The 26,053-nt window shown below is 44.4% G+C and overlaps 2 protein-coding genes across 4 annotated transcripts in view; one reads left to right on the forward strand and one right to left on the reverse strand.

Moving 5' to 3' along the window:
• Positions 1 to 7,981, forward strand: part of MTMR2 (myotubularin related protein 2) — a 58,827-nt gene extending 50,846 nt beyond the window's left edge. For all 3 annotated transcript variants that reach the window (XM_032207456.1, XM_032207457.1, XM_032207458.1), the window contains 6 exons: positions 183 to 368; positions 1,240 to 1,446; positions 2,775 to 2,867; positions 3,983 to 4,096; positions 5,392 to 5,568; positions 6,449 to 7,981. In XM_032207456.1, coding sequence (XP_032063347.1) covers positions 183 to 368; positions 1,240 to 1,446; positions 2,775 to 2,867; positions 3,983 to 4,096; positions 5,392 to 5,568; positions 6,449 to 6,610 — 939 coding nt within the window. In that variant the 3' untranslated portion in view covers positions 6,611 to 7,981. The remainder of the gene's footprint in view (positions 1 to 182; positions 369 to 1,239; positions 1,447 to 2,774; positions 2,868 to 3,982; positions 4,097 to 5,391; positions 5,569 to 6,448) is intronic.
• Positions 7,982 to 9,472: 1,491 nt separating this feature from the next.
• CEP57 (centrosomal protein 57) lies at positions 9,473 to 25,889 on the reverse strand. The gene is made up of 11 exons (XM_032207459.1): positions 25,854 to 25,889; positions 23,272 to 23,428; positions 20,100 to 20,279; positions 19,689 to 19,810; positions 18,706 to 18,819; positions 14,907 to 14,984; positions 13,778 to 13,882; positions 13,544 to 13,624; positions 12,988 to 13,232; positions 12,158 to 12,302; positions 9,473 to 10,707 (listed from the first exon to the last, which is right to left on the reverse strand). Exons 1-11 carry the CDS (start codon positions 25,887 to 25,889, stop codon positions 10,471 to 10,473), a joined length of 1,500 nt encoding a protein of 499 aa, XP_032063350.1. The 3' UTR covers positions 9,473 to 10,470.
• Between the last annotated feature and the right edge of the window lie 164 nt (positions 25,890 to 26,053).

The raw sequence follows: 26,053 nt of genomic DNA on the forward strand, positions 1-26,053 counted from the left end.
AGTGTGTCCATGTACATGTTTGTTCTCAATTGTAAGATAAATCCAATGTTTTCTGCCTGCTTTAGATACCATAGCCACTGGGGTATTTTGTCAGCTGATACCTGCTCAGGACAAACTATTGGGATCAAATATCAAATATGCTTTCACTTAGCTAATTTTCTATGGATTTTCTTTTTCTTCAGGCTAAAGGAGGAGGCTATGAGAGTGAGGATGCCTATCAGAACGCAGAATTAGTGTTCCTGGACATTCACAATATTCATGTCATGAGAGAGTCGCTGAGAAAACTGAAGGAAATTGTGTACCCCAATATTGAGGAGACTCACTGGCTGTCTAATTTAGAATCCACTCACTGGCTCGAGCATATCAAGGTATGCATCCAGTAGATGAAGCTGAGTAGTCACAGGTTTGTACCAGTCTGTTCATTGGGAAACATTATCCAGAGCTAACTCCAGTGACAGACTTTCAATTAATAAGAAATTTCAAGATTAAAAATGTAGCTTTTAAATAGGAAATGTTAAATTTACAAATCCACAGTTTCCTGGAATGGGGAATTTTGAAGAGGTTGGAAATAGAACAGGAGAGGGAGGTTTTGAAATACCGAGAGATGGTGTTTTCAAAGTGAAGTGTGTTCCTGGGTAATGTGTAATCATAAAAACCCTTGGTAGAGCACAAGAGTCCCAGATCTTCCAACCTCTTTACTCTGGGATTTGTGGCATCCTGGTGTTACTGCCTGGCCCAGACCAGCAGGTGTTGGGAGTTCTGCCCTCTCAGCCTTCCAGGAATCCAAGCAGAATCAGAATGACCAGGGCAAAATGTTCCGGCTTCTACAAATGTTGGCTTTCAGACTAAGCTCTGTCCAGATCACACCATGTCTGCCTGTTAATGCAGAAAGGAGTCAGTCTGCTTCTTGAGCAGTTGCAAAGCAATGACCAGTTGTTTTCATGTTCAGACACAGAATGCTCCTGGGCTCAAATCTTGACCTGTCCAGAGACTGAGCGTAGTGCTGGGGCTCTTCTAGAGTTGTGCTTGCATTGTGGTTTAGATATGTTGGCATCTTGGTGGAACAAAAAATGCGTTCACCAATTTGCTGTCCTAGTTATGAAGTAGTTGGAACTGCTTTGCCATTCTCCTTGAGGCAGACGGAGCCCTTGGTGTGCCCTGTGTTGTCAGTAGCCATTTCTCACGCATAGTTTCTGTTCCAAAGAGATTTTTGTAACTTTTTTTTTTCTCTTGTCCCAGCTCATTCTTGCTGGAGCCCTTCGGATCGCTGACAAGGTGGAGTCAGGGAAGACATCTGTGGTTGTACACTGCAGCGATGGCTGGGACCGGACAGCCCAGCTCACTTCCCTCTCTCTGCTCATGTTAGATGGCTACTACCGAACCATCAGGGGCTTTGAAGTACTGGTGGAGAAGGAGTGGCTGAGCTTCGGCCACAGGTTTCAGCTGGTGAGTTACTACCCCTTGGAAGGGACTGAACAGAAAGTTATTGCCTACCTTGAAATCAGAAGGATTTCTGCTGGGAGTAGGCAGGGACCATTTTTTTTTTATTTTGTCTGTCTTTCTTAGTTCAGTCCATTTTCTGAAACCGCTCAGACACTGCCATCTAACAAAGGCCCTAAGAGGCTGGGGATTTTGTTGGTGGCCTTGATCTCACATTTTCTTTGGGGGAATCTTGTTAATTGTTCAGGCAAAGGACCAACAGCTTGAGTAGTTTGTGGACGAGTGCCTGGAGTCTTTAGAGGGGCAGCTTTGTCAACCTGTGGCTTGGCTGTTTGTTACCATTTGCGTTGATGGAAATTGGGAGGACACTTAAATAGTGTTCTTCGTCTGTGTTCCTATCGTGTTTTGCTCATAGCTGTTCTCTTGTGGTTGTTTAATTTTGGCAAGGCCTAGAACAAAGTCTGTTTACAACATAGGCAACAGCAGTGTGCTCGAATGCTGTTCACCACTTCCAAAGAAGGCAGGATAACTGAGGTACCATGTAACTAAGGGGTCAGCATCAGCAAAACTGTTACCTGGTGTTTAACTACAAGCATTTTAGCTTCCAAGTCTGTAAAAGGGAGATGGCATCGATTTCCTCTGCTAAGAGAACAGTGTTACAGAGGAGTTGGGGATTGCTCCGTTACTTACGTGCTCTTATTCTGTCTTTGCACAGTGCTGAGGGCTCGCGGGTAACACATGCCAGCAATGTACTATCCTAGGAATAAGGAATTTTGCCTCATGCCTTATCAAAGGCCACACAGCCGGGGCTGGAGGCCTGCTTCTGGGGCTCCTTTCATAATTGCCTCTCTGGAGGTGGCAGGAGATGGGCTGGGTTGCTGTTTGTACAGGGCTTGGAAGCTGCGAGGTGTTGCGTGATGGTTATCACCACACGCTGTGGCTGTAGGTAGTGGTTGGATCCAGCACACGCTCCTACTGCAGTAGCCAGGACAACAGCTGCAACCGAAGCAAAAAGCTCTTTTTTTTTTTTTTTTCCTCCTTCTGAACTGTAGCTATTAACTGAAATCAGTGCCAGCATAGCATCTGGAGCCTCTACTCAAACAACTCTTGTTTTAATTTAACATGGAAATATCCCCCTAAAGAAATTTCACTTCAAAGACTAAGGGAGTAGCTATCATTTACTCCTTTACCCACTAATGAGGACAAAGCAAAATCAAGATTCATTTGAACCTTCTAAGAGCTGTTGATGCAGGCTTGGGTGACAGAGATGAGACCCTCACCTTTTCCCCACGAAGCCCTGAGTGACTCCTGTTCGTTGTCCTGCTCTGTTTCAGAGAGTTGGCCATGGAGATAAGAATCATGCAGACGCGGATCGCTCTCCTGTCTTCCTCCAGTTCATCGACTGCGTCTGGCAAATGACAAGACAGGTAAATTGCTGGGTGGCACACGTGTCTGCAAAGCTAAGGTACATCTGCAGCCAAGCACGTTGCTCCTCATTCGTGCTCGAGTTACAGAGCCAGGAGCCAAGTTCCTCACTCAAAATCAGGCATGGCAGAGGCATAGTTTAGGAGGGATCCCTTATGGCTGGTGGGAGTTTTTATCCCTATGCGTGTGGGGCCTGGGAAATCCTTATGGTCTGCTGTGATCTCTGTGCTGTATTTTGAAGCAAATACCAGCAGTGGTCAGGCAGTTGACTGAAAAAATCAGGCTCATTATGGACTGCAACAGGTGAGATGGGGGTAAAAAAGGATCCCACTATACATGAAGCCGTACTGTATCCAGGCAGAGAAGGAGGGAGAATTGCCTTCCTCAGAAGTCACGTCCCTTGTGCTCTCCTCAGAGCTCTGAGGAGCCCACGTCCTGATGTGCAGCCGGCGAGGCAGCAACCAGGGCAGTCTGGGGAGAGAAGGGTGTTTTCCGAGGGAGGAAGGCCTCCAGCTGGCCTCTCCGTCTCCCCAGCACATCTTGCACATCCACGCCGTGCGCTGCGTGCATTCCTCCTGCCCCTTCGTGGCGCGCCAGTTCTCCCTGTGACATCTGATTGTTCTGCGTGGTACCTCAACAGCAACCACGGCCCCATCCGCACAGCGCCGTTCGTCCTGCTGCTCGGTGGTGCGTGGTGCCTCCCTCTGGAGAGGCGCTCTGTTGGGCACACAGGTTATTTCCTTTTGGCGCCAGGGAATTTCGGTTTCTTTTAATGTATTATTTCACATATGCTCCAGCTTTTTGTCCACGCCCTCGTTGCATGGTCTGTCGTAAGGGGCAGAACAAGCTTTGACTTGAAGCGGCACTGAGTGTGTGTAAACACAGCGGTCAGACCCTTCGGACCTCTGGCTTCTGCTCAAAATTCTTCTCTGCACGTGTAAAGCAGCTTTCCAAGAGAGACTCTTGCTCCTGGAAGGAACAAATATGATACCAAGTATCCAGACAGCCAGAGAACAGAGACAAATCCTGTTTTAGTAATGAGACTAAGACCACAGAGTGGGAGAATTTTATTTTATTTTATTTTAGGCGATTTACTGTCTTCTGTTTTTGTCCAAAGTTTCCTACAGCCTTTGAGTTCAACGAGTACTTCCTGATAACCATCCTGGATCACCTGTACAGTTGTTTGTTTGGGACGTTCCTGTGCAGCAGCGAGCAGCAGAGAGTGAAGGAGGTAAGGCTGCTTCTCTCCAAGGTGAAGGTGGGGTGCTGCGATTGCTTCTGCTGGCCAGGTGTTGCCTGAGAAATTGCTTGAGCCCTCAAAGCGAGTCGTAGGTGCAGTTCTGGGTACTGTGTCAGCTGCTGTCAGCCGGGGATTTTATGTTTCAGAGCACCACCATTCCCTTCTGGACAGGTCCACTCTTCTCAGCGTGGCCTTCGGCTACTTGCTGCTGGCTCAGTAGCTCCTGGCGTTTCCCAACTAGCTAGAAATCCAGCGTTCCTCTGAACTTCAGTTTGGTTTAACCTTCTCTGTGGAAACTGGTACCTTTTTGCCCCCCCGTTTTCCTTGATGTGGTCCCTTTAGCAGGCTGCTCTAGGTTTGTTGGTGACCAGCTCCCGGGGAGCTGTGTGTAGCTGTGTACAGCCAGATACATTCAGACGCTGCCCTGCTCAACCCCAGCTGGGAATCGGAAGGAAAGGGAACAGCATGGAAAGGCAACAAGCGTTCTCTCTCCTACCTGAGGACAAGGGATTTTATCACTGAGAGCTTGCAGCCCAACATCCCCGAGGACAGTGCTGTGTGGGCCTGCTGTGATGGCGTTTGACAGCTCACCAGTTTAAAAACTAAACTAAACTAAACTTACTGCCGTACAGAAGCAATGGCATTATTCAGACGTGAAATCAGAGTCCCTGTTTCTCTGGAGTCCACAGTGATTGAATAATTGTGATTTCCAGAGATGAAAACCTGCCTGCTGTTTGTGGCTTTGGATTTTTTGCTTTTTGTTTTTTCTTCTAAGGCCTCAGCTTAGTGAGGTACTTAATCTACGAAGCCCTTCAACTCCGGTTTCACTGGGACTATTCACAGGCCTAATTACTCCACTCCATCAGGGCCTGAGTCAAACGCGGTGAATGGTTTTGTTTTTTTCCTCTTTCCCCTCCAATTCCATACTCCAGCAAGTCCTCCTGGAGCTCTTTAAAGAGCTGAAGTTTAACCAAGGCACTGAGGGTTCACGCACCAGTTCTGCGGTGTCCCCTTTGCTGCCCCAGTGGCGATTCCTGGGCTGTACTGGGAGCTGGGTGCTGTGCCAGGGCATGTGTGTGTGCCTGCCTGCAGGCATCCATGTGCTTCGATTACAGAAACCACATCAAAAGAAGAGTGTTTTTCTTTTTTTAAGCTACACGAAAGCAATCAGATCTGTATTAATGACAGGCACATGTATACGCTGTTGTAAGCACTCCTAAAGCTTTTGGAGATAAATGCTAGCATTCGTATGGGAAATAAAACCTCCTCTGCCCCTCCTGTTGCAGGGCCTTCCGAAAAAGACCGTGTCGCTTTGGTCTTACATCAACAGCCAGCTCGAGGACTTCACCAACCCCTTGTACGTCAGCTACTCCAACCACGTCCTCTACCCCGTGGCGAGCATGCGCCACCTCGAGCTGTGGGTCGGCTACTACATCCGCTGGAACCCCAGGATGAAGCCCCAGGTACCAGGCTTGTTTCACTTTCTTCCGAGGGTTCTGCTTTCCTCTCCCTCTGTGCGAGTCCTAATGCTGTCGTGGTGGAGCTCCAGGCCTTTAAAGCACGAGAAGTATCGTTCAAACTTAAGCTGCCACTGCTTACATCTAAAAACAAAAGCCTAATTTCAATGTCATGCGAATTCAGAGCAGCATTTCAGCTGGCTGGTGCTTGGCTGGAGATCGCCACCTTGTGAGAACTGCAGGAGCTGAAGCTGCTCAGCAATTTGTAAAATAGTTTTGAGGAGCAGCAAAAGTATCCAAGTGTCTCTTCTTTACAAAAAAAAACCCTAAAGACCCAACACTTGTGTGCGTATCTGAGCTTTGGGGCTGCGATTAGATTACTGGCAGTAGGAACCTGCTGCTCATTTTGTCTGGCTGCAACTTTGATAAGAGCAGAACTAGCTTTGCCAAGGCAGGCACCTGAGACGAGCAGTGTGATTATGGCCCTAAATGCTTAAGTTGCTTTTAGATAGAAGGGAGACAAATTCTACCTCAATATCTAGCTGAAGTTAGCAAAGTTTTGCAAATCTGGACCCCAAAACACTTTTCAGTACTGTTTAACAGCCAGGGCTATGCGAAAATCCTTAAAAAATTTTATATTGCTCTTTTCCCCAAAGCTCTGAAGTTGTGGCTGGGCTGAGATTCCAAGGCCAGTGTCTCCCAGAAATGTGAGATCAAAGCTCTGTAATTGTCATCTTTCAAAATAACCTCTTAAGATTTGTTTAGCCGCTGTTAGTGTAGCTGCATGCGTTGGGTAAAGTAAGAGTATCCCCAAGGTACTGCTGTGTGGTTCAGGTTCCCACTTCCACCCTTCCGTTCCAGCACTCAGCTCTGTGTTTCCTTGCAGGAGCCTGTCCACAATCGCTACAAGGAGCTTCTTGCCAAGCGGGCTGAGCTGCAGAAGAAAGTGGAGGAACTGCAGCGAGAAATCACCAACCGCTCCACCTCGTCCTCGGAGAGAGCTGGCTCTCCCGCGCAGTGCGTCACCCCCGTGCAGACTGTTGTATAACACTGACTGTTTTTTTTTGCCAACTACCTTCCCAAGACCACCGGGACAGCTTTTCTGAAACCCTCCGGATTCCCGTTACGGTGTCTGGGAGACGCCGACCTATTTATTTATTTCTCTCCAGGATAATTTATTAGTACTGTAGCACTAGAGGAAGCTTAAGCAAAAACAGAGGAACAACCAAGGCCCCCTATGCAATTAACCTTCTCAGTGGCTAGGTGAGGATACAAGCTACTTGCACTTGCCACTTAAAAGAAACCCAGAACTCTTTTTTTGCTCACTTGTGTTGGAAATCACTTTACTTTCAAAAAGGGACTGTGTGCTAGAACGAAGTACTATGTAGGAAAAATGTCTACTCAGGAGTTTGAAAAAGCTCCCCTCTGCTAAAGGTTTTGAATCTTTGTCAGAGCCTTGAATACACCTGTGTGAAGTCATCAAAGTGCAGTATTAACAGCTGCATAGCAGCACAAGGGGGTTTGCCAACACACAAAGAGTAGTGCTAGAAGCCAGAACATATCAGTTATTTTTCCTTTGACCTAGATCTAGGAAGCCATGTAAGTGATGCCTTATTTAAGAAAGGGCATCTTCTACCCAGAGAAACAGTGGTAGAGGAGCAACCTCCATGACTTAACTTTATAGGACTATGTTTACTTCCATCTCTGCAACTAGATTTTTGCTCATGGTTTACATGGATCATGCCAGGGTATAAATTAAAGCACCTTTGTTCCTGAGGGATGGAGCAGAGCAAGGCTCCCTCGGTGCTTCCTGCAGCTCTTTGTTCTCCAGTGCCTCAGCCACAGCAGGAGGAAGGTAGGGGGGTGCCCAGGGGCACACAAACTGCTGGGAGCAGTCATTTCATTTTGCTTGGGTAAGCGTAATTAGTGGTGTTTGTGCTTCTGTGCAGGCTCATAGTGGCATATTTAACAGAAAATTGAGTTATTTAACTAATAGAAGCAACCGTATCAACCAAAGAAGCCTTTTTGCCTACACTGCGACTGGTACTTCACACCACTCTGGTAGACTAAACAGCTTAGCTGGTTTCTGAGCCCTAGCGTTGAAGTCTTTTTCCTCATAGCACTCTTCAAGAATTAGTGGCACCTGCCTAAACTTAAGTACAAACTCAAGTTTTAATACAAACTTTTATTGTAGAAGTAGTGATGAAAAACATTTGGTGAAACCACACCTGCTGCATTGCTTCTCAGACACACAAATAAGGGGCTGTAGGTGGTAGGGCTTACACTGCCATGGCACATCTGCAAGGATCTCCATTCACTCCAGGCTGCTTCTCATCTCTGCAAGGAAGGAAATCATGCATGGCTTGGGCTGGGTCCCTGTGCTGCTCTCATGCAACAGGGTCCCACACCGTGGGCTGCTGCTTAATCTGCTCATCAGCATGCTTTTACTTTTAGCCTTTCTCCCAAGATGGGTATTTTTGAGAGGGTAGAAGAGTGGACAACTTACAGATAAGGAATTGCCTTCCAAAAGCCACATTCCACCTACAGAATGACTTCCAGCTGCAGTCTATTTCTACCTGCTCTGCTGCAATCAGCATCTCAGTACTCCGAGGGAAATCCACTGCCACCTTCTGACAGAACGATTAACAGCTCGTGTAGCACTACTGTGGTTGTACAGGGTGGGCTGAGAGTTCATGGCTTAACAGTGCACAGAACCCCCACGAAATAGCTTCTGAAGGACTTGAATTCGCTTTAAGGTTGAAGGGCAGACGTGCTCTTATGTACAATCACTCTAAGACAGCTCATAGCTTTATTGTCTATTAGCTAATTGGCTGTGTGTATATGTTGCTTTGTTTTTTTAATGAAGGCTGTTTGGTTTCTTTAACACTAATAAAAATAAGCTAAATGGATTGAGCTCTTCTTGGGATCGTGTTTTCAGCTCCATGGTTAGCAAAAAAAAAAAAGGTGTAGGCATGTGAACAAGAATAGCACTGACCTTAGCATGTCAAATCCGAATCTTACTCCTCCTTACTCATGCAGCTGGGTTCGCAAAATGCTCTTGTTCCAACTCTGAAATTTAGAATCACAGGGAAACAACTGCTCTTTGGACAAGTTTCTCTTACCCTGTACAGACCACTTTTAGCACAGATACAGTATATGGCTGCATGGTAGTATAAAATCATTCCTAGAATGACAAATAACCCATCTCTGCAATTTATAGTGCTTTAGCACAGGAACTTCTGTGAAAGAGGAACATTCACATTTCTCCATGGAACTCACGTTGAAGTCCAACTTCAGCAGGATAATTTGGGATCAACAGCTCAGGGCTTACCCCCTGACACTCCCATTCCCAGTAGGCGTAACTCCAACCTCTGCAGTGCACAGTGACTGAGGTACCTATGGGGCCTGAAATACTCCTAAGCCCTAGCTCATTTAATACATCCTGAGGTAACGCTGACACTAGCCCTCCTCCAGCCATCCTTAACAAGCAAACTCAGTGATTATAACCTCAGCTACAGATTTCCGGCCCCTCCAGGAAGAATTTCAGCTACCCAGAGCCCATGCCCCCAGCCCCAGTGAAGTTCAGGAGGCTGGCACCAGGTGTAGTAGACAGCTTCTGACTTCTCATAGCTAAACCCTCCTCTGCCTCAGATGCAAGGAGATGACCAGGGTGCACCACCTAGAGATAATTCAACTCAGATTTGAACTCAAATCCCTTTCAGCAGACTCAGTCTGACCTGCACTGACCCTACAGCCATCTCTGCTTGTTTGGCTACACCAGGGTGGACAACTGACCTCACCTCACCCACAGTTTGCTTGCTCACTCCACCAAGAACACACACTAGAAGGGGCACAGCACTGCAGCGAACACTCAGCGAGTTCAGAGGAACTGCAGCTTTCCCACACTCGATTCAACAGGCAAGCTGGCTTTATTGTTTTTCAACTGTATAAACAGATGATCTGGGTCTTCCATACATTCCATGAATAGGAAATTCTTTACATTATTAACATAATAAATAACATTCACTCAGCTGTGCAAGTCAGTGCAAAACGAGTTGCACCACTACCAAAAATCGATAGCTCATTAAAGCACGTTTCAAGTTAAAAGCAAGATGCCAGGACCGAATGGCATGATTGAGGCACTTGCAGTTTAAAACACTTGTGGTTTATCTCACTCCTTTACCGCCCAAAGCCATGGGTTGAAGAAGGGTTGTTACCCACATTTCCTATAGCTTTTTCAGGAAAGCACGAGTTCTGAAGGAAAACTCACTCTCCAGACCTTAAATACAATCATTATGCAAAAATAATCTGGAGAAGTCACTTTGCTCCTTTTGAGTACACAAACATCCACTGCCATTAATGCTGACTAATGAATGTGCAGACCTAGGAATGCTTTGTGAGAACTAAAAACAATTAAAAAAAAGGAGTTTACCTGTTCTCCCTTTCCCACTCAGTCTGAGTAAGGGCAGCTGCACACAGCTCAGAGCTGACAGCAGCCCTCAGGACATGGCACTTTTCAAACAGATGCATCTCAAGAAGCCTCCCAACGCACAGAGATCAACAACAGCAGTGTGAAATCACACTGGCATTTCACACAACCCAACTCATATGGACACTGTGTTGTTTGGGGTGCTGAAAGGAAAGAAGGGAGGGACTGCTGGAATCCTGACACGAGGGGGGCTGCTGGGGGGAGACCTGTGCTGGGATACCTTAAAAATGGAACGCACTTTGAACTAGGCCACAGTATATACAGCCAAACCCACAGGTGGAGGGATTAAGGACCCAGATTGCCAAAGTGCACTTCGCATACAGTAGCCTCTTTCACACAGCAAGAAAGGCAGCTGCTTTATATCCAGAATGTGAGTGAGCTTGACTGGGGTGGCTTCAGGAACATCTCCCACAGAGCAGTCAGTAGTCCCAGCTGATATCGTCTTTCTGCAGCGAGGTCTGGATGGTCTGCATGTCCCTCAGCAGCTGAAGGTTTTTCCGACTCTTCTCCCCAGGTTTCACTTTGATGGGACCAGCATCCTTCCCTTTCGTGGTTACGGTAGTTGTGACTTTGACCTCGCTGACGGGGCGCCTGCTGTCTTTTATTGGTTTAGCAGGAGTCTTTCTGGGCTTGCATTCTCTCTTCAGTCTCTCCAGCTGAAAGAGAAGCCCAAAGGAAAACAAACTGAAACAAGGTCACTGCTCGAAGCTCTGCAATTCTTCCAGACAGCTGGAACATCCCACTGCTCATCTCACTCAGCTAAGCAAACAGAAGCTTCCACACCACCCTGAGTGAGCAGTATTTTATTTTCCTGACACAGCAGTGCTATAGCCACATCTGTAGAGATGTGACAACCAAACTGCAGCACAGGTAGCTTCCACAGGGCCCCTCATTTTACGTAGTGATGGGCTCCCCTCCCAATTTATAGCACGCAGCACTTCTAAATGCTGACTCTGAGAACTTGTCAGTAGCTAGTCAAAAGGCTGAGTATATGGAGAATCGTTACTACTGGGGACTACTGCACATCTGTTCCTCTGCAACAGTTCCTCTGCAGATCACAAGAGAGATCAAAGGTAAAATGCTTTTAACTGCTTGAAAACATATTTCACATGCCTCCCTTTTGGATGTCATCAGCAGTGCGCTCAGTACATATTTGATGTATAAGCTACACCAGATGAGGGTGAGTCTTCGTGGTTCACATGAACTGGGCTGGATTAAATACATCAGGTTAAGCCCCTTGGAAAAAAAATCACTAGAATGGATGATTAGAAAAATCAGAATCGAAGAGTTTTTTACAGCTTTGAATGAAGAGGTTACGTTATTCAAAAAATTTTGAAAGGGGTTTGAAGTAAACAGATATTTCAGGTTTTATGAAGTACAAAATTAAAACAAATAGGCTGTTAGCACCAACAACAGGAGAACCACTAAGAGTGAGCTCAACAGTGAAAGCCCTTGGGAATCTACCTCTCTTTTTAAACCCAGTGTAGGTTACTAGAAGCTCCGAGTTTCCTTCAGTGTAAAGAGCAGCATTTCATGAGGCCTTTCCCCTGCACACTATGTGCAGCTGGCTGTTACTAGGACCTCCCTGCAAAGCAAATGCTTTAGTTAATTCCTCATCACTGTCTTACATATGCTGGAAGCAAGAGTGGGACTGATCTGAATGCCCAGGTACCCGATGTGTCAGGAAACATGACCAGGAACACTTCCAGACTGGCTGCCCAGGAAGCAGGCTCATCCCTTCTTGCCCTATGTGCTGTTTCTCAGCGTGTGCTGCCCAGCCAGTTTGTGCTGTGTTTTAGACTTCAGACAGCTGTGGAATTTGCTATCAAACTCTTCCTTGTTTTGGGGATGAAAGGAGTATAGAAGGCAAGGTAAGAAGAGATGCAAAATTCTGCCTGGCATGGGATGAGGAGCAGACACAAGGTAACATGGCAAGGAATGGAAAGAGGCATGCAGACAAACTCTGGGACATGAAGCTAAACAAAGCTAGGCACAATGCTCTACAGTAGTTATTTCTACTTTATTGCTGCTACATTAGGATGTAAGGCAAAAAAACATCTTACAACAGCAACTTCACCAAAGCATGAACACAGGCACGTAACTCACCTGCAGCCAATGCCTCCGGACCTTGCTGATCTGGTCTGCCTTTGCCTCCATCTTTCCCACCAGTGTCTCAAGTTCCCTCTCCAGATCTTCCCTCACTGCAATGGTTGGAGCTTCCTGGACAAGCTTTGACAGCTGCTGGTGGTCACTAGCATGGGATTTAGATAGAGCAAAGCTTGCGTTAGGTTCTCGCAGTTTCTAGAGCTTGTGTAAATAGTTCAGAAACAACACTTCCAGAAATCCATAGCATCAGCAGCCCAACACATTCAAGGCATCATAAACCAGTCACAACAGTTTTGTTGGTGAGTAGCATCAGTGAAGTAGCACACCCTGGCAGCAGACAGCTGCTACATTAAATTGTCAACAAGAAGTGGCTTCAAACTTCAGCACACACATTTAAAGTTACCAAATGACCCCTAAAGGAAGGCATCTCAGCACTTGTCCCATTGCTGTTTTGTACATTTGTATTTCCTGTAGCTGTGCAGTAAGGTAACAATTTGTGTTCTGTTAGCCAGGATGCACAAAATGGGCCTTGGAAGATGGAATATTTGTCCACTGCATCAGGGCTGTTATCACACTTTCCCCCCCACTCTTCACAAGTTTGATATTGATGCATATAAACACTGGTATGGAGTCACTGTTTATCAGAATCTGCCTTTAACTGCAAGGAGAAATGAAAGCCTACACAGCCAACAGAAGAGATCAATTACAGGCTAGAGATTTTACAAAACTAATTCCTTTCCCCAGCAAAACCTTTGCAACTTTAAAGTGGAAAGACAAAGATATAAAGCATCCACATTCATAATCTGCAACATCAAATACACCAAACTTACAAACTCATCTGCCCAAATTCATCCTGTAGAGTCAGCAGAACTTCTGAGAGTTCTTCGTGGGATGAGGAAGAGTCCTTTGGCAGCGATGCCTTTCTGCTCTTGCTGGCGGGATGACTGGTACTGATGGATTTTGCTAGCGGGGTGTCGTTTACCACACGGTTGTTACACAAAGCTTTGGTGTGCTGCTTCATCAGGTGCAGGACATGTTGCACGTTGGCGCCAACTGAATGGCTGGGACTGGTAGACTGGAAGGAAAAGACTGCTTTTAAATGACATTGTCAACAACCTCCTTGATTATAATGGAGAACACCAAAACAGTATTTAGTTTTGCTTAAACGTGCGTAACAAGAGCAGCTTGACTAGCAGCATGGAGTGAGCTCATTTTAGGAAATACCAGCTCAGCAAGTTACTGATATGCAGCAGGCCTTTTGAAGATAAAGAAGCTCGTCAAAGAGCACAAGATGATCTGACCGCTGGGTGTCAGGAGTGCACCAAGCCAAAGCCACTGAAGGAGCCGCAGCTACTGAGCGTGAAGCTTCGCAATTCGGCAGCTCACCTTCCCAGCTACAAAGGGTACGTCGCCCAGACACAGTCTGTAATGGGGCTGCGTAGTGAGATGGCTTGTGGGGGAGCATTTCTGTAAGGAAAGGAGAGAGAAATGCTTACCAAAGATAACACTACAGCAAACCCATTTTTTGCTTTGCAATAGAAGAGGCTGCTTTCTTTCTGATTGCATGCATAGATCCTTATTTAACTCCTCAGTAATTGCCCTTCTCTCCCCCTCTGTTACCTTCTCTGGCTGCTTAGTTTTTTTCCTGGGTTTTCTTGCCTTTGGAGAAAGCAATGGTGATGCTGCTTGAATCAACAGTCTGTTGGTTTCCAGGCCTGTCTGAAGCTGTAATTGAAGGAATGAGGGAAGTTACTGAAATTGTATTAATAGATTATCAGAGAGAATGCACTAAGATTTGCAACACAGTATTTTTTAAATACAAGCTCTCCGAAAGTAAGGGCTGCGAGTGTGTAGGATGCCTCTGCAGTCTAATTTAAACATTAAATAGGATTTTTGCCTCAGATAACACGTCTCATCACTAATCTTGGTTAAGTTAAAGAATCGGTTGTAGCGAACTACTCCCATGTAGGCAAGTACCAAAACATCAGCTGTGTTTTACGCTTGGCAAAGTATTAGGGAAGTCAGGTAACCAACTCTGACTGTTCACTTGATTCTGTGGCATACAGTTAGCAGACAACTATTCTTCCTGATCTATTGATTTTGACAGGAAAAAACTCTCTCTAAAGAGCAAAGATTAGAATTGTCACTGTCAAAGACCTCTATACACTTTGGTTAGGAGATGAGTTCTAAAGCCATGTTTTTTCTTTGTATTGATAGAAACAATCTCATCAAGAAGCATTCACAAAACAATTATTCATGATTAATTTGAGCTTAGCACTCATTAGAAAGGTTAATGCCTGCCACGTTACCTACATGTCTTAGCATACAGCTGATCAGTACATAAAGACCACAACACTTCAGGGTTAGAAGGCCACTGTCCTTACAGATCCATACCCAACAGTACAGGGCCCTTTTTTGCCTCTTTCTGCAATATATCTAGCTGCAATTACGAAAAAAGGAGTATGCTTTTTGACCTTGGTGTATTTAAAACAGAGATCCTTATACATCCTCAACTACAAATCAGTCTGAATTATTTTTCTTTTCCCACTAGTTTTTTCATTAAAGAAATGAAGCTTCATTAGGAAAAAATTCTGAAGCACTCTGAGAACTTCAGATGTGGGGTGGAGGGAAGACTACAATGTTTTCATTTTTCTCTATATAAAGACATTATCACCAAGTTTATCAGAGAAAGTTGATGAAAAGAGCTAATTACAGTGCATGCTGTACTAGAGAAATTTCCTGTTGTTACCTCAGCTGCTTTTTCCTGAACAAGCTTCCTTGCGTGTTCTTCCTCCTGAAGCTTCTGTTCCAGCTCTTTCATTTTTTTCTAGTCAAAGGTGAATGAAAACAGTTACTACTGAAACACGTTTCTTTTTTTCTCTGAAGAGTAAAATACCAAGAGATTGAGCAAAGCTGTTATCAGTTCAGCTTGCAATTTCAGACTAGGCAAGAACTTCAGAATTAAATTAACTGAAGAAGTTCTACCTATACAGGCATAATAAACACAGCAGCCAAGTTCTTATGCCTCAGACTGAATTGATTTTTTCTATTTTTACTTCCACAATGGGTATGTGGATTTAAGTCAGAGCCTACAGGGAGAATAATACACAAAGCTGAACTCTTAAGACAAGAGGGATTTTTGAATATCTAGCCACCTCCTTAATTAAGAGCAGAGAGGAAAGTTCATGATGCTTGAGTTCCCTTTAAGCAAACATGAATTGACGTAATCTTTTTATGGTAAAAATACTGTAAGAATTTCTTAAAGCCCCTTTCAAGAAAAGAGTTAAAAGGAGAGGCACACATCTTTGTAGACATTTCAACAAGATGAAAAACCTGTTTAAGCAGGATATGATTAAACTCCCAACATGAAGGTTTTTTAAACAACCTTCTAATTTTATACAGCAGAGTGAAAATGATCCAAAGTTCCAGAGCACACACAAAAAAAAACAACCTTCCCTTCTCTTCCCCCAAAGACTGAATATTATTCACAGAGCCACTAATCAAACCTAAGCCAGAAAAGCATGCAATTCAAAGCAGCAGCTAATTTTGGACACTTTAATTTGCATTATTTATAGAGCCAGTACCCTAAAAACTTAAAAGAGGTGTTAAATATTTCAATTCACCTTTATTTAAGCATTAACTGTAAGATTAATATAACCAACTGTTATACAAAGGTGTTAAAATGCAAATCCCTGGGTGCACATCCAGGACAAAGGCACTGTGCAAAGGAACCAGCTTTTCCTGTTGAGTCTTTTTTCCCCCATTCCATAGGAATTAGAAACATTCCAAGTAACTTAAAATCATCTTCCACCCTTTACATGTCAGTTTTTGATTTCCACACAGACACCCCCATGAAAATCCTTCTTTAGCCTCTTACACATAATCTTTACTATACAAATGCTGCAGCAAACCTTCTGTTTGAGCTGAAGACTGACATGAACCCAAACCACTGCTTCTGTGCTGAAATGTACCCAGTGTCCACTCAGTTGTCCTAGCTGCCACGTGTAGCTCAAATCGTGCAGCAAGATGGCATCTTACTAAACTTTCAGTGACAGACCACATTGGAAATTCTCTAAGTGATATTCCCAAAATATATATATTTTTTTTATTTCTTATAGAAAAAGAATAAGAAATCCCTCTTCCATACTCAGCTCGCAGAATGGCCACATCCCCCAGGCAAATGCAGATTACTGGTCCCATCACTAAGAGGGAAGCAAGCCAGAGGCCTGGCTGTTCAGGAAAGCGCACACATTCCCTGAGCACGCTCCCCATAACATAAGGTAGCGCAGCACAAAAGGGAACTGCAGGTCAGCACCAAGCTGACTAAAACATTTTCCCTAGTCCCCACTAACCACTTTAAAAAAAAATCATAAAAAAAGGCCAATAAATAAATATTTCAACATATTCTTTTGCCCATTTTCTAAAACAAATTTCATGGGACCACTGCACACATCATTTGGGCTGTCACTGAAATAAGTTTCAAACAACTTTAACCAGAGGCTGAAAGGTATGACCTCAAAGACACAAAGTGCCTTTATTTCTGCAAACAGGGCTGCTGGGACAAGCACCCAGTTCCGTCCATCAGAGAGGAAGTGCCTGTGGTGTGAGGACAGCTCACATCTGTGCTTCACTACCCCGAATATCAGCACCTGCTTAACAGCTGAGCAGCCAAGTGTTGCACCTGGTGCAGGTGCTGCTTCTCACCACCTGGCAGGTAGGGGAGACAAGAAAAATAAGAGGGGTGGGTGGCATACCTATAGTTACCTCTGCTGGTCACAGAATGGAGGGGTTTTGTTCTCTTTTTAAGTCTCAGTGTTAAGAAGAGATTGATTACTACCAACTTCAGCTCTTTAAAACACATCCAGTCAGATTCTGCCCATCTGACACCCAAGACCAGAGCCCTACCCACTCCTTTAGGGAACAGCCCCATCCTCTGCCTCCATCCCCACACACAGACACGCTCAGAGCCTCTCAGCCAGCTGTCCAGACACTGCACTGCAGGACTGCAGTTGCAATGAATGTACACTAAAAAATGTTTTTGGAGGTCAGCGCTCTGATTAGGAGACCATCACATGAATGAGGACCTCCACAATCCCTTTATGATATGCTTATATGGCTAGGTAAGGTAGCAGCTCTGCAAGTTTTGGAGATTAAATGCTCTCAGCACGTAAGACACACACACATTTCACTCTGGCAAAGTCTGAAATCAGTCTAAAATCCTTGCCCACTCATGAGTGGTCATCTCACCAGTTTGTCTCAGTACACTGTGCATGGAAGTAGTCCTTATTTACTTCTAGCTTCAAATTAAATTTGCAGATGTTCCTGTGGTCTTGCCACAACTAAAGCAGAGATCACCAGAAGCAACAGCTGTGACTGTTTTGAGCAGAGTGCAGCCATCCCTTGAGGACTGTAAGGTCCTGAGCACACAGAGGAACGTGACCAACAAGCACAGAGGCAGCCTGACCTGCTGGCCAGAGGGCGACTCGTGGCAGGAAAATGATTGTAAGGAAAATCACCTTTAGACAGAGCTAGTCAGTCGGGACTTCTCTTGGTTCTGAGAACTGATTCAAAACTGTAAATTTAATGCCCAATTCCACTAAGAATGATTTAATTATGACAACCACTAATTTCTAATGATACTGAAGATTCAGCCTGATCCAGGAAAAAAAAAAATTTATGCTGGAATTATGTTCACTAGCCAGGCACAAAAAGACAAATAACCTAGCCCCATCAAACTTCAGCTGCTACCAGACAAGAACTTGGTAAAAACTCGTGAAAAAGCAATTCCTCTTGGTGAAGCAGTTATTTCAAACCTGACCCTGGATGAACTTACTGCTGCTTTCAGGGAACAAGAGGTGGGAGAAGCTCATCTCTTTGAGAGAGGTTTGCCCAAATAATGCGCTCATTTTTACTCCCCAAAGGGAGCCCACAATGGGGTGTCAAGATCAACAGCTTGTCAAAGTTGCCTTGGGTCAGAAACTCCCAAGAAGAGCTGTAGTGTCTAGAAGGTGCTGTAGCAGACCAGCCAGATGAAGATTTACTATCAAACATCTTAAATACTCCTGGAAAAGCACGTGGGAAGGGCTGGTAAGCAGGTGGCAAGTGTAAAATTTTGGTAAGAGTCCAGAGCTACCCCTAATACCACAGTCTAACACCACTAACCACTGCTGAAAGGGGGGAGAAAAATGTCAAAAAAAAAACCACACAGAAAACCAAGTGAAGTCTGGGTCATAATTGACTAACTGCCAGCATTGAGTACAAAGTAACTCAGAAAGTGTTCAGAAACACTATCTTATGTGCCCCTGTGCCACCCAAACAAAAAATGAACACCTACAGATCCTGTCAAGTCTCAACTAAACTCCAATTCTTTCTTGTAGTGACCTACAGCCTGACTTCCAACAGTAACTGCAAGTTTTTACACCACTTCAGCTTTAAAAAGACATTTTAGCTGCTATATTTTTCCTCTTCCAGCTCTGTTATCAACATGTAACTATGAAATGTTGATTACAATAAACAAGGTAAGTCTGATGCAAGTGCAAGTGACAGACCTCTGCTATGGACTGCATGGTAGTAAGCCTGGTGTACTCTTTCTCCAGCATATCCAGCTTTTCCAGTTTAGACTGGACTTGGGATTGATCGAGCCGGTCTCTCTCCAATGAGCCCTTGATGGGAGAAATTAAAAGCAAAACTGTTATAAGCACAATGAAACATATCTGTAGCAAGCTTTACATCTGCAAGATAAAGGAAGACCATAAACAGATCAAAGGAACTACTTTCTCTGCACTATTTTAAGTGCTGCTACAATTAAGGAGCAACTGGGCATTTTTGACACAGTTGGAAACTGTGCCAACATTGGGAATCTCACAGCCAGCCAAAACCAGGTGAAAATGTGCAGTCTCTCCTCCCTGCCAAGCCAAAAATAATAAAAACCCTTTACTCAGCTATTAGAGGTAATTTTCTTAATTTCAGTGAATATTCAATACTCCTAAGACAGCCACAAAGACTGTGGAACAGAGAGCACTAAGTGATAGATACTCCTATAAAACAAAATTCAAAAGCTCATTTTAGATATAGGACAAATCCCACAATCACTGATGGCAGAAAACAAGTTTTATTATTATTTCTAGATAAACTGGGTCTGCCATACAGATTCTCAAGAAAAGTACCAGTGGAAAAAAAAAAAAGAGTTAAATACTGTAAACACAAAAGGGAAGGTTTTTTCCACTGGCACACAGGTATTATCCTCTGAGGGATACAGATGAGCTAACGCAAATCAGTCACACATAAGCAGTTAATTCTAATTAACACCAGAACCTACAGAATTGCCTTAGAGACAGAAGCACAAAGACAGAAAAGACCAGGGTCCTCACAGGACTGAAAATTAAGTGGAAAAATTGTTCATACCTAGGTATATAAAGGCCAGTTCAATGACATCTACAGCTGAAGGTATCAAAATCACAGTAAATGAGAAGTTGTGATGTAGTCACTGATTTTTTTTTCATTTAATCCTGAGATAATCTTAGGAGCACACCTGTTTCTCCAAGAGATGTGACTTCTCATTTTCTGCATGCTGGATCATTTTCCTCATGTAGTCCAGCTGTTTCTCTAAGAGGCTGCACCGAGACTCAGAAGCTGCCAGCTGAGAAGCCAGTTCTGTAGGTAACAAGGCAGAAAAATGAAATCATGCACTGCTTGTTGCCTGTTGTTCTCAGGACAGTTCAAAAACAAGCAAGAAAAGAACCATCTGAAACTCAGATTAAGCTGAATTAACCATTCGTGTGTGCAAATTCCTAAAATTATGTATGCTTTAAAAATTATTGCTTCAAAATTCCACTGTAAAATATACTGAACAAAGATAATTGAAATAGTTTTGTGCATTGATAAAACTCAAGTTTTATCCACATCAATGTTCAGTAGTGCGTATAAAAACATAGCAAACCACCTTGATTTTTCTTTGACACTTCAGTTCTGTCCTGCTCCCTGTGTTGCATTTGCTCGCTCAGTACTTTCTTGTAGTCTGCTGTTTCTCTGCTGAGGTGTTTGACATTCTCTTCTGCCTGCAGCCGCTCCAACTCCAGCCGACGAATTTTTTCCTGGAGATTCTTCAGAGCAGAAAATATTGCTGTAATTGAGCAAGGACCTTTTGTTAGTTACACTTCAAGATAACACTGAGTTTGAAACACGTTCCATGAGAAAGCCAGTGTGTTCCTCACCACCAGCCAGGACTTCTTCCGTGAGTTAGAACCCTAAACTGCAACCAATCCTAAACCAAGTCCTAAATGAATAGATGCTTTTGGTGCATACCTTCATCTGAAACATCTGGGAAAAGATACATCCATTGCCCAGGACAGGTCAAATAAATATTCCGTACGTTAAGCACAACCAGTGCTTCTTCTGATTTTTTATCAGAAGGAAATTAAAGGTGATGACTGAGTAGTTGAAGCAGTGGAAGTTCCCTGTATGCTTATTACTGTTCCTCTGCAAGTGCACACCAGTGGGACAAATATAAAACAGCATTCACCTTGCTGATCACTGCACAGAAAAAGTGTTAGATATCAGCAGAGCTATAAAGATGTTTATTTCTCCAGGCATCAGCTCTTCTGGTTTAGCATTTGTGATGGCCTCATGCCCACAAGATACGCGCCTCCTTTGTGCCAAACAGCTTTCCCACTTTCCTGCTCCAACAAATACTCAAAGCCTTTTTTTGTGTGACAAATATATAAAGAAAGCAGCTGTAATAGAACTCATCTTGTGATTAGACCATCTGCTGGTAATCTGACATATTGCATCTGGCTGTATTGTTTAAACCTGCAAAGGGAACCAGAACTATCAGCCCCTTCCCCTATACACAGTCCTATTAAAGTAAAACATGAGAACTACCCTATAGGCAGCTCATAACAGATTTATCTGAGAGGTCACTCCTTAGCCTACTCCTTTGTGCTTAAACACACTCTAGAGAAAAAATGGAAACATGGAAAAAAAACACAGGAAAAGTTGAGGCCGCGTACCTGGTTGAGCATCACATTAACAAAAAAAAGGAAGAATTGTTATCAGAATGAGTTTTCCTGAGTGAAAACACATCAAATCCTGAAATGCAGAATAGGACAGAGTATCAGAACTACCTACTCTAAGTAATTAGGAAGTGGGTGACAGCAGCCACAGATAAAGGGAAAGTTGTTGATAACCTGATCCTATTAGCAGGGTCACCCTTTTCCTGTGTTTATGGCACTGTTATCAGGATTCAGTTGAAGTGGGCACAGCTGGAACCATAAACAGCTTTGTTACACAACACTTAGAGCTCAATTAAAGTCTCTGTGTATTTACAGTAATGACAAGCAAAACACATCAATGAAGCAATCTGAGCAGTGGGTAGGTAAGGGTGAAACCCAACAGGATGCCAGGTAGCAGGCAGGGCAGGAAATCAGTGTCAAAGTAACAGATACATTGCAACAGTCATCACAGATGCACAACGTAAAGGAATTAAACCCCAAATAAGCAGGATTTACTTAACTTCTGGATTTTTTTGTTTAAGTGTGAGGCAGGAACAGGAAGAGCCCCCAAGAACAACCAAATCTATTTTCTCATCTGAAGATAACTCCCAAATCCTTAACCTTATATACACTCCTGAACTTGTAAACTTACTTCAGAGTTGCAGAGCTTCTACAAAAAAATAAAGTATTGCACGAACTGCCTGCTGGATTTTTATTTTCCATATGCATTGATATCTATATAAACATTTTAGGAGTCATAAAGTCTTAAAAGGCCTTTATTTTCCTAAGAAGGGATATGGCTTTCAGATTCTATCCCTCTAGCTGTATTTATTTTAGAGTTAGCAAATTACCTGCTTGAAAAGAGTTGCCAGGTGAAAATTTGGAAGTCAAAACTTTGTCACTAATGCAGCACACAACACAGTCTACAGAAATACCCTTGTATCAATCATTTGCAAGTAAGCCCTTAGCTTAACATCCAAATTTGTCATACAAGTCCTTTAGTTTTGTGTTAGCCACACTCAAAACAGATCACGTTGTGCATGCCAGAGCATATATTACATTTTAAATGGCACTTCAGGAATTCAGGTTTCATCTACTAGATAATTAACATAAAAGTCCCTGGTAATTTCAACATGAATTACATTACTGGAACAGGTACTGGAGCCTACTGTGCTGTGTTTTCCCCCCAGTCTGTCTTATATTTAGAGTAATTTAAGGGTTCATCCTAAATCTCTCTCGCTTTTCTTTCTGTAAGGAATAAAATATTTTTTTCATAGCCCTAACCCTCCATACAACCAGTCTTCAGGGGTTATTTTCTCAAGGACCCCAAGCCAAGCAGCTCACAAAGAACCCACCCTGTCCTAGCCTCCAATTCCCTCAGCTCCCTCCTGTACCTACCCCCAGGCAGCTCTGGGGTTCCTCTCCTTATAGGAGAAGCCAATTCATTAAACAACAGAAAACTAGCAAAAAATGTTTTTGTTCATCTCTGATCAGGCAAAATTAATGTTTGGTTCTGGTGTTCGCTTCCAGACAAAGTGGGAAAGACAGGATAAAGAATAAACCAGAAACAAAAAAGAATAAATGGGAGTACAACTTTCCTCCCCCTGTGGTAATGGTGAGCTCTCAGTTCAGCACTTTGCCACAAAACACCTCTTTTCTTCTGTATGTGGTGAGCACTTCCCTGATTCCCACCACACCCTTTGTACATTACAAGCCTTCTCAGTTCAGCAACACGGATTCTCTTCCTTTGCTCCAAGCTGTCTGGAGAACTCCAGTCTCATTCCAAACTTGGTTGTGAGCTGGGGTGGGGAACGACAGAGGGACAGGAGGACCAGAAGAAGGAACGAAGAACATCTCAAGCCCATTTCACTGAGCCAATTCTACATCTCTCTGCTACTGAAGTGAGCATCCTTCTCCAGCTGTAAGACAGCCTCTTTCATCAGGCATTCTTCAGACAGAGAAGCAAAAAGGATTTACAAAACAGGTGATCTGCACATCACTGGGAAGGGATAAAAGGCTAAAGAGACCATATCCTCTGTGGGCACAGAATTTTTTTGTGATGCTTTCACGCACAGCACAAGCAACTTGGAAACAGGTAAAAAAGCAGCTTAGCTGAAGTCCTACCTCTGCTGTTACTCTCGGGATATGGAATTACTGGTTTCTGTGGGGAGCGCAGCAGGTCTGAGTTGATGAAGGGCTTGTACTTCGGGTAATCGATATACGACGTTGCAGAGAGTCCATCTGTGGCTGACGCAGACCTGTGAGCTTTGTGTAGATCACCCTGAAAATAAAGCAAAGCTGTTATTCAGCACCCTTGTTTCTCTGTCACAATAAAAGCAGAATCAGTTTATACGATGTGGAGAAATACTGCTGCAGGAGACCTGTGGCTCAAAGGCTGTATTTTCTTCCTTGGAGTCTTCAGTATGTACAAAGTCACCTCTGCTAAAAACTGTATCAGAACAAGTTTTTCAAGCTAGTTTCCAATTTCTGCTTTTGTTTACTATTATTTATATGCTTGCTTACTGTGAGAAGGCACTACACCAGACACGGAGGACAGAGCTCTCCCCACTGCAGCCCCAGCCCCTCTTTTCCACCTCTATCTTTCTCAGCCTTCCATGAACACCTTGAACATCCCCAGCAGAAACACCAAGATGACTTCACCTCCCAGCTTATCAGTGTCACTGGCACAAGAAAAGCAGCAGAAAGCTCAAAGCCAAGAAAGGAGGTACCTCTGCCTCTCAGTGCCAACAGGCTGCTAAGAGCAGCTTAACCCTGATCTCAAAAACACGGCCATGAAAGCTGCAGATTTTCCAGCACTCTACTTGCCAAGTATTTGGTGCATTTTGGAGGATGCAGCCACCAGAAGGGATCACCTTGTTGTAAACATGCTATGCAGTCAGGACACCAGCAACTGGACACTTTCCAGCAAGGTTCTCCCAAGCCAAAGGGGCACAGCACTCCACACACCGTGTCTGTGGCTTTGACTGAAACCTACCTTGTCTCAGCTTTGTGTACAGGCTTGGTGGGTAGGAGTGAAATAAAAATATAGCTGCCTAGTTTGAATGTGCTAGGAACCTTCCTGCAGCCCGAGGCAGAAATGGGCTGCAAGCAGATGTGATGCTCTGGATCCTACAGCTCTTCACAGAAGATTCACTTCACTAATAAGGCAACCGAGTAATCGCTCACCTTGGCAGGGCTTTCCTAAGCTTTTGCAAATACCAGTTATTGTGGGCATATTGTGACCTAAATTAAAATACAAGAAGTATTTGTGCAAATACCTCATGGCAAGTTAGACAATACACCCAAAACACATCATAAGAAATACAAAGGGAAAAAAATAAGAAAATTAGTAAGTCACTTGAAGCCTACACACACTTAATTTTCCTCATACAAAGAAAAGACGAAGACCCTAAGCACCCTGAACCTTTCAGGCGGTGTTTCTGTTTTATCTGCAAAGCAATACGTTGCGTTTGTTATCTCCTACACAGCACAAGTGCTTTTCTTGGAATTTGCACAAGAACTTCGGCCACCATGGAAACTTGATTAAAACACAAATGCCTAATTAAGAATATATTAACAAAAATATTTTGAGTAAGTCTGTGTGTATATGGGCACTGTTTTATGCTCCATAGCCACACAGAGCAAACTTTGCAGAATGAGTAATGTCAAAACGGAAAGAAAGGCTGTTAGCAGGGACCTCAGCCCTGCAGAAATACCAGCCTTACAAGGTGCTGGACCGCTGTGAGTGGAATAAGATTAAAGAGCAAAGTTAAAGTGCACGAAGCAAAGCACAGCATTTCATGCAATAGGCAGCAGAGCACCACCAGCAGCAACGTGAGCCCGAGTGGCAGAAACTATTGATTCAAACACCACTCTGCTATTCGTGTGAAACAAAATTGGTCTGCTATGGGTGAGAAACAAAAGCATCTGATGGTCCTCGGGGCTGAGAGATGGGGATCTGTCTGAAATCAATGCAGGGCTGCCACGGACCTGAGTTTTCCTAGGTCTCTATTTTTCACCTGGAAAACGTTGTCTGTGGAGAATTAAGAATAACTAGGTAAAAAAAAAAACAAACAAAAACTAAACAGAAAACCTAACCTGCTGCCTTTTTTGGCCTTTTTTTCCTTTTTAAACTGGCAAAAGCAACACTTACCTAGCCCGCACCAGGCTGACCCCAGGAGACAGCCTACACGCTTCTGCAAAAATTACACAAAGTAAAGCAAACACAGGCGTGTTGACTAGTTGCATTTCTTACAAATATCACCTGGATGGAGGCCAGGGGCACAACTTTCAGTGGCATCCCGTCAGCAAAGCCCCTGGCTCCAAGTAAACGCCACAGTACCGCTGTACAGGTGGGAGCTGCCACCAGACGCATTTGCTACACGTTTAACCAAGCCAGCTCCGCGTGCTGCTTCAGGAATCACAGCTAAATAATCCTGACTGAAAGAAAAAAGTGACAGAATTCCGGAAATAGAGTCCAGGTTAAGATCTATTTAACGCTGCTTCTGCCACGGGGCGCACCACGGTGCGCTCACCTCAGGAAAACGCTGAAAATTCGGGAAAAAAAAGCCCCAAACGGGTGAAGGTGAGAGAACTTATAATTAGTTACAGCCCCCAGCCGCCCCCCAGAGCTCTTTTTGGGCAGCCCCGCGGCTCCTTCATGCTCCCGGCCCCCCCGCAGCCCCCTCCCCGCCCCCGGCCCTCACCGTGCGCTGCTGCCGCCGCCCGCCCGCCGCCGCCATTTTGTGCGCGGGCGGCCCCCCTCCCCCCGGGGCCCGTCCCTTTAAGGGCGCCGCGGCCATGCGGCGGCCATGAGCCGGGCGCGGGCTGACCGACGGCCGAGCCGACCAATGGGAAGGCAGGACGGCGCCGCAAGCCCCGCCCCCCGCCGGCCTTGCGGGACGCC

The sequence above is a fragment of the Aythya fuligula genome, chromosome 1, assembly GCF_009819795.1.
Source record: "Aythya fuligula isolate bAytFul2 chromosome 1, bAytFul2.pri, whole genome shotgun sequence".
Classification (NCBI taxonomy): domain Eukaryota; kingdom Metazoa; phylum Chordata; class Aves; order Anseriformes; family Anatidae; genus Aythya; species Aythya fuligula.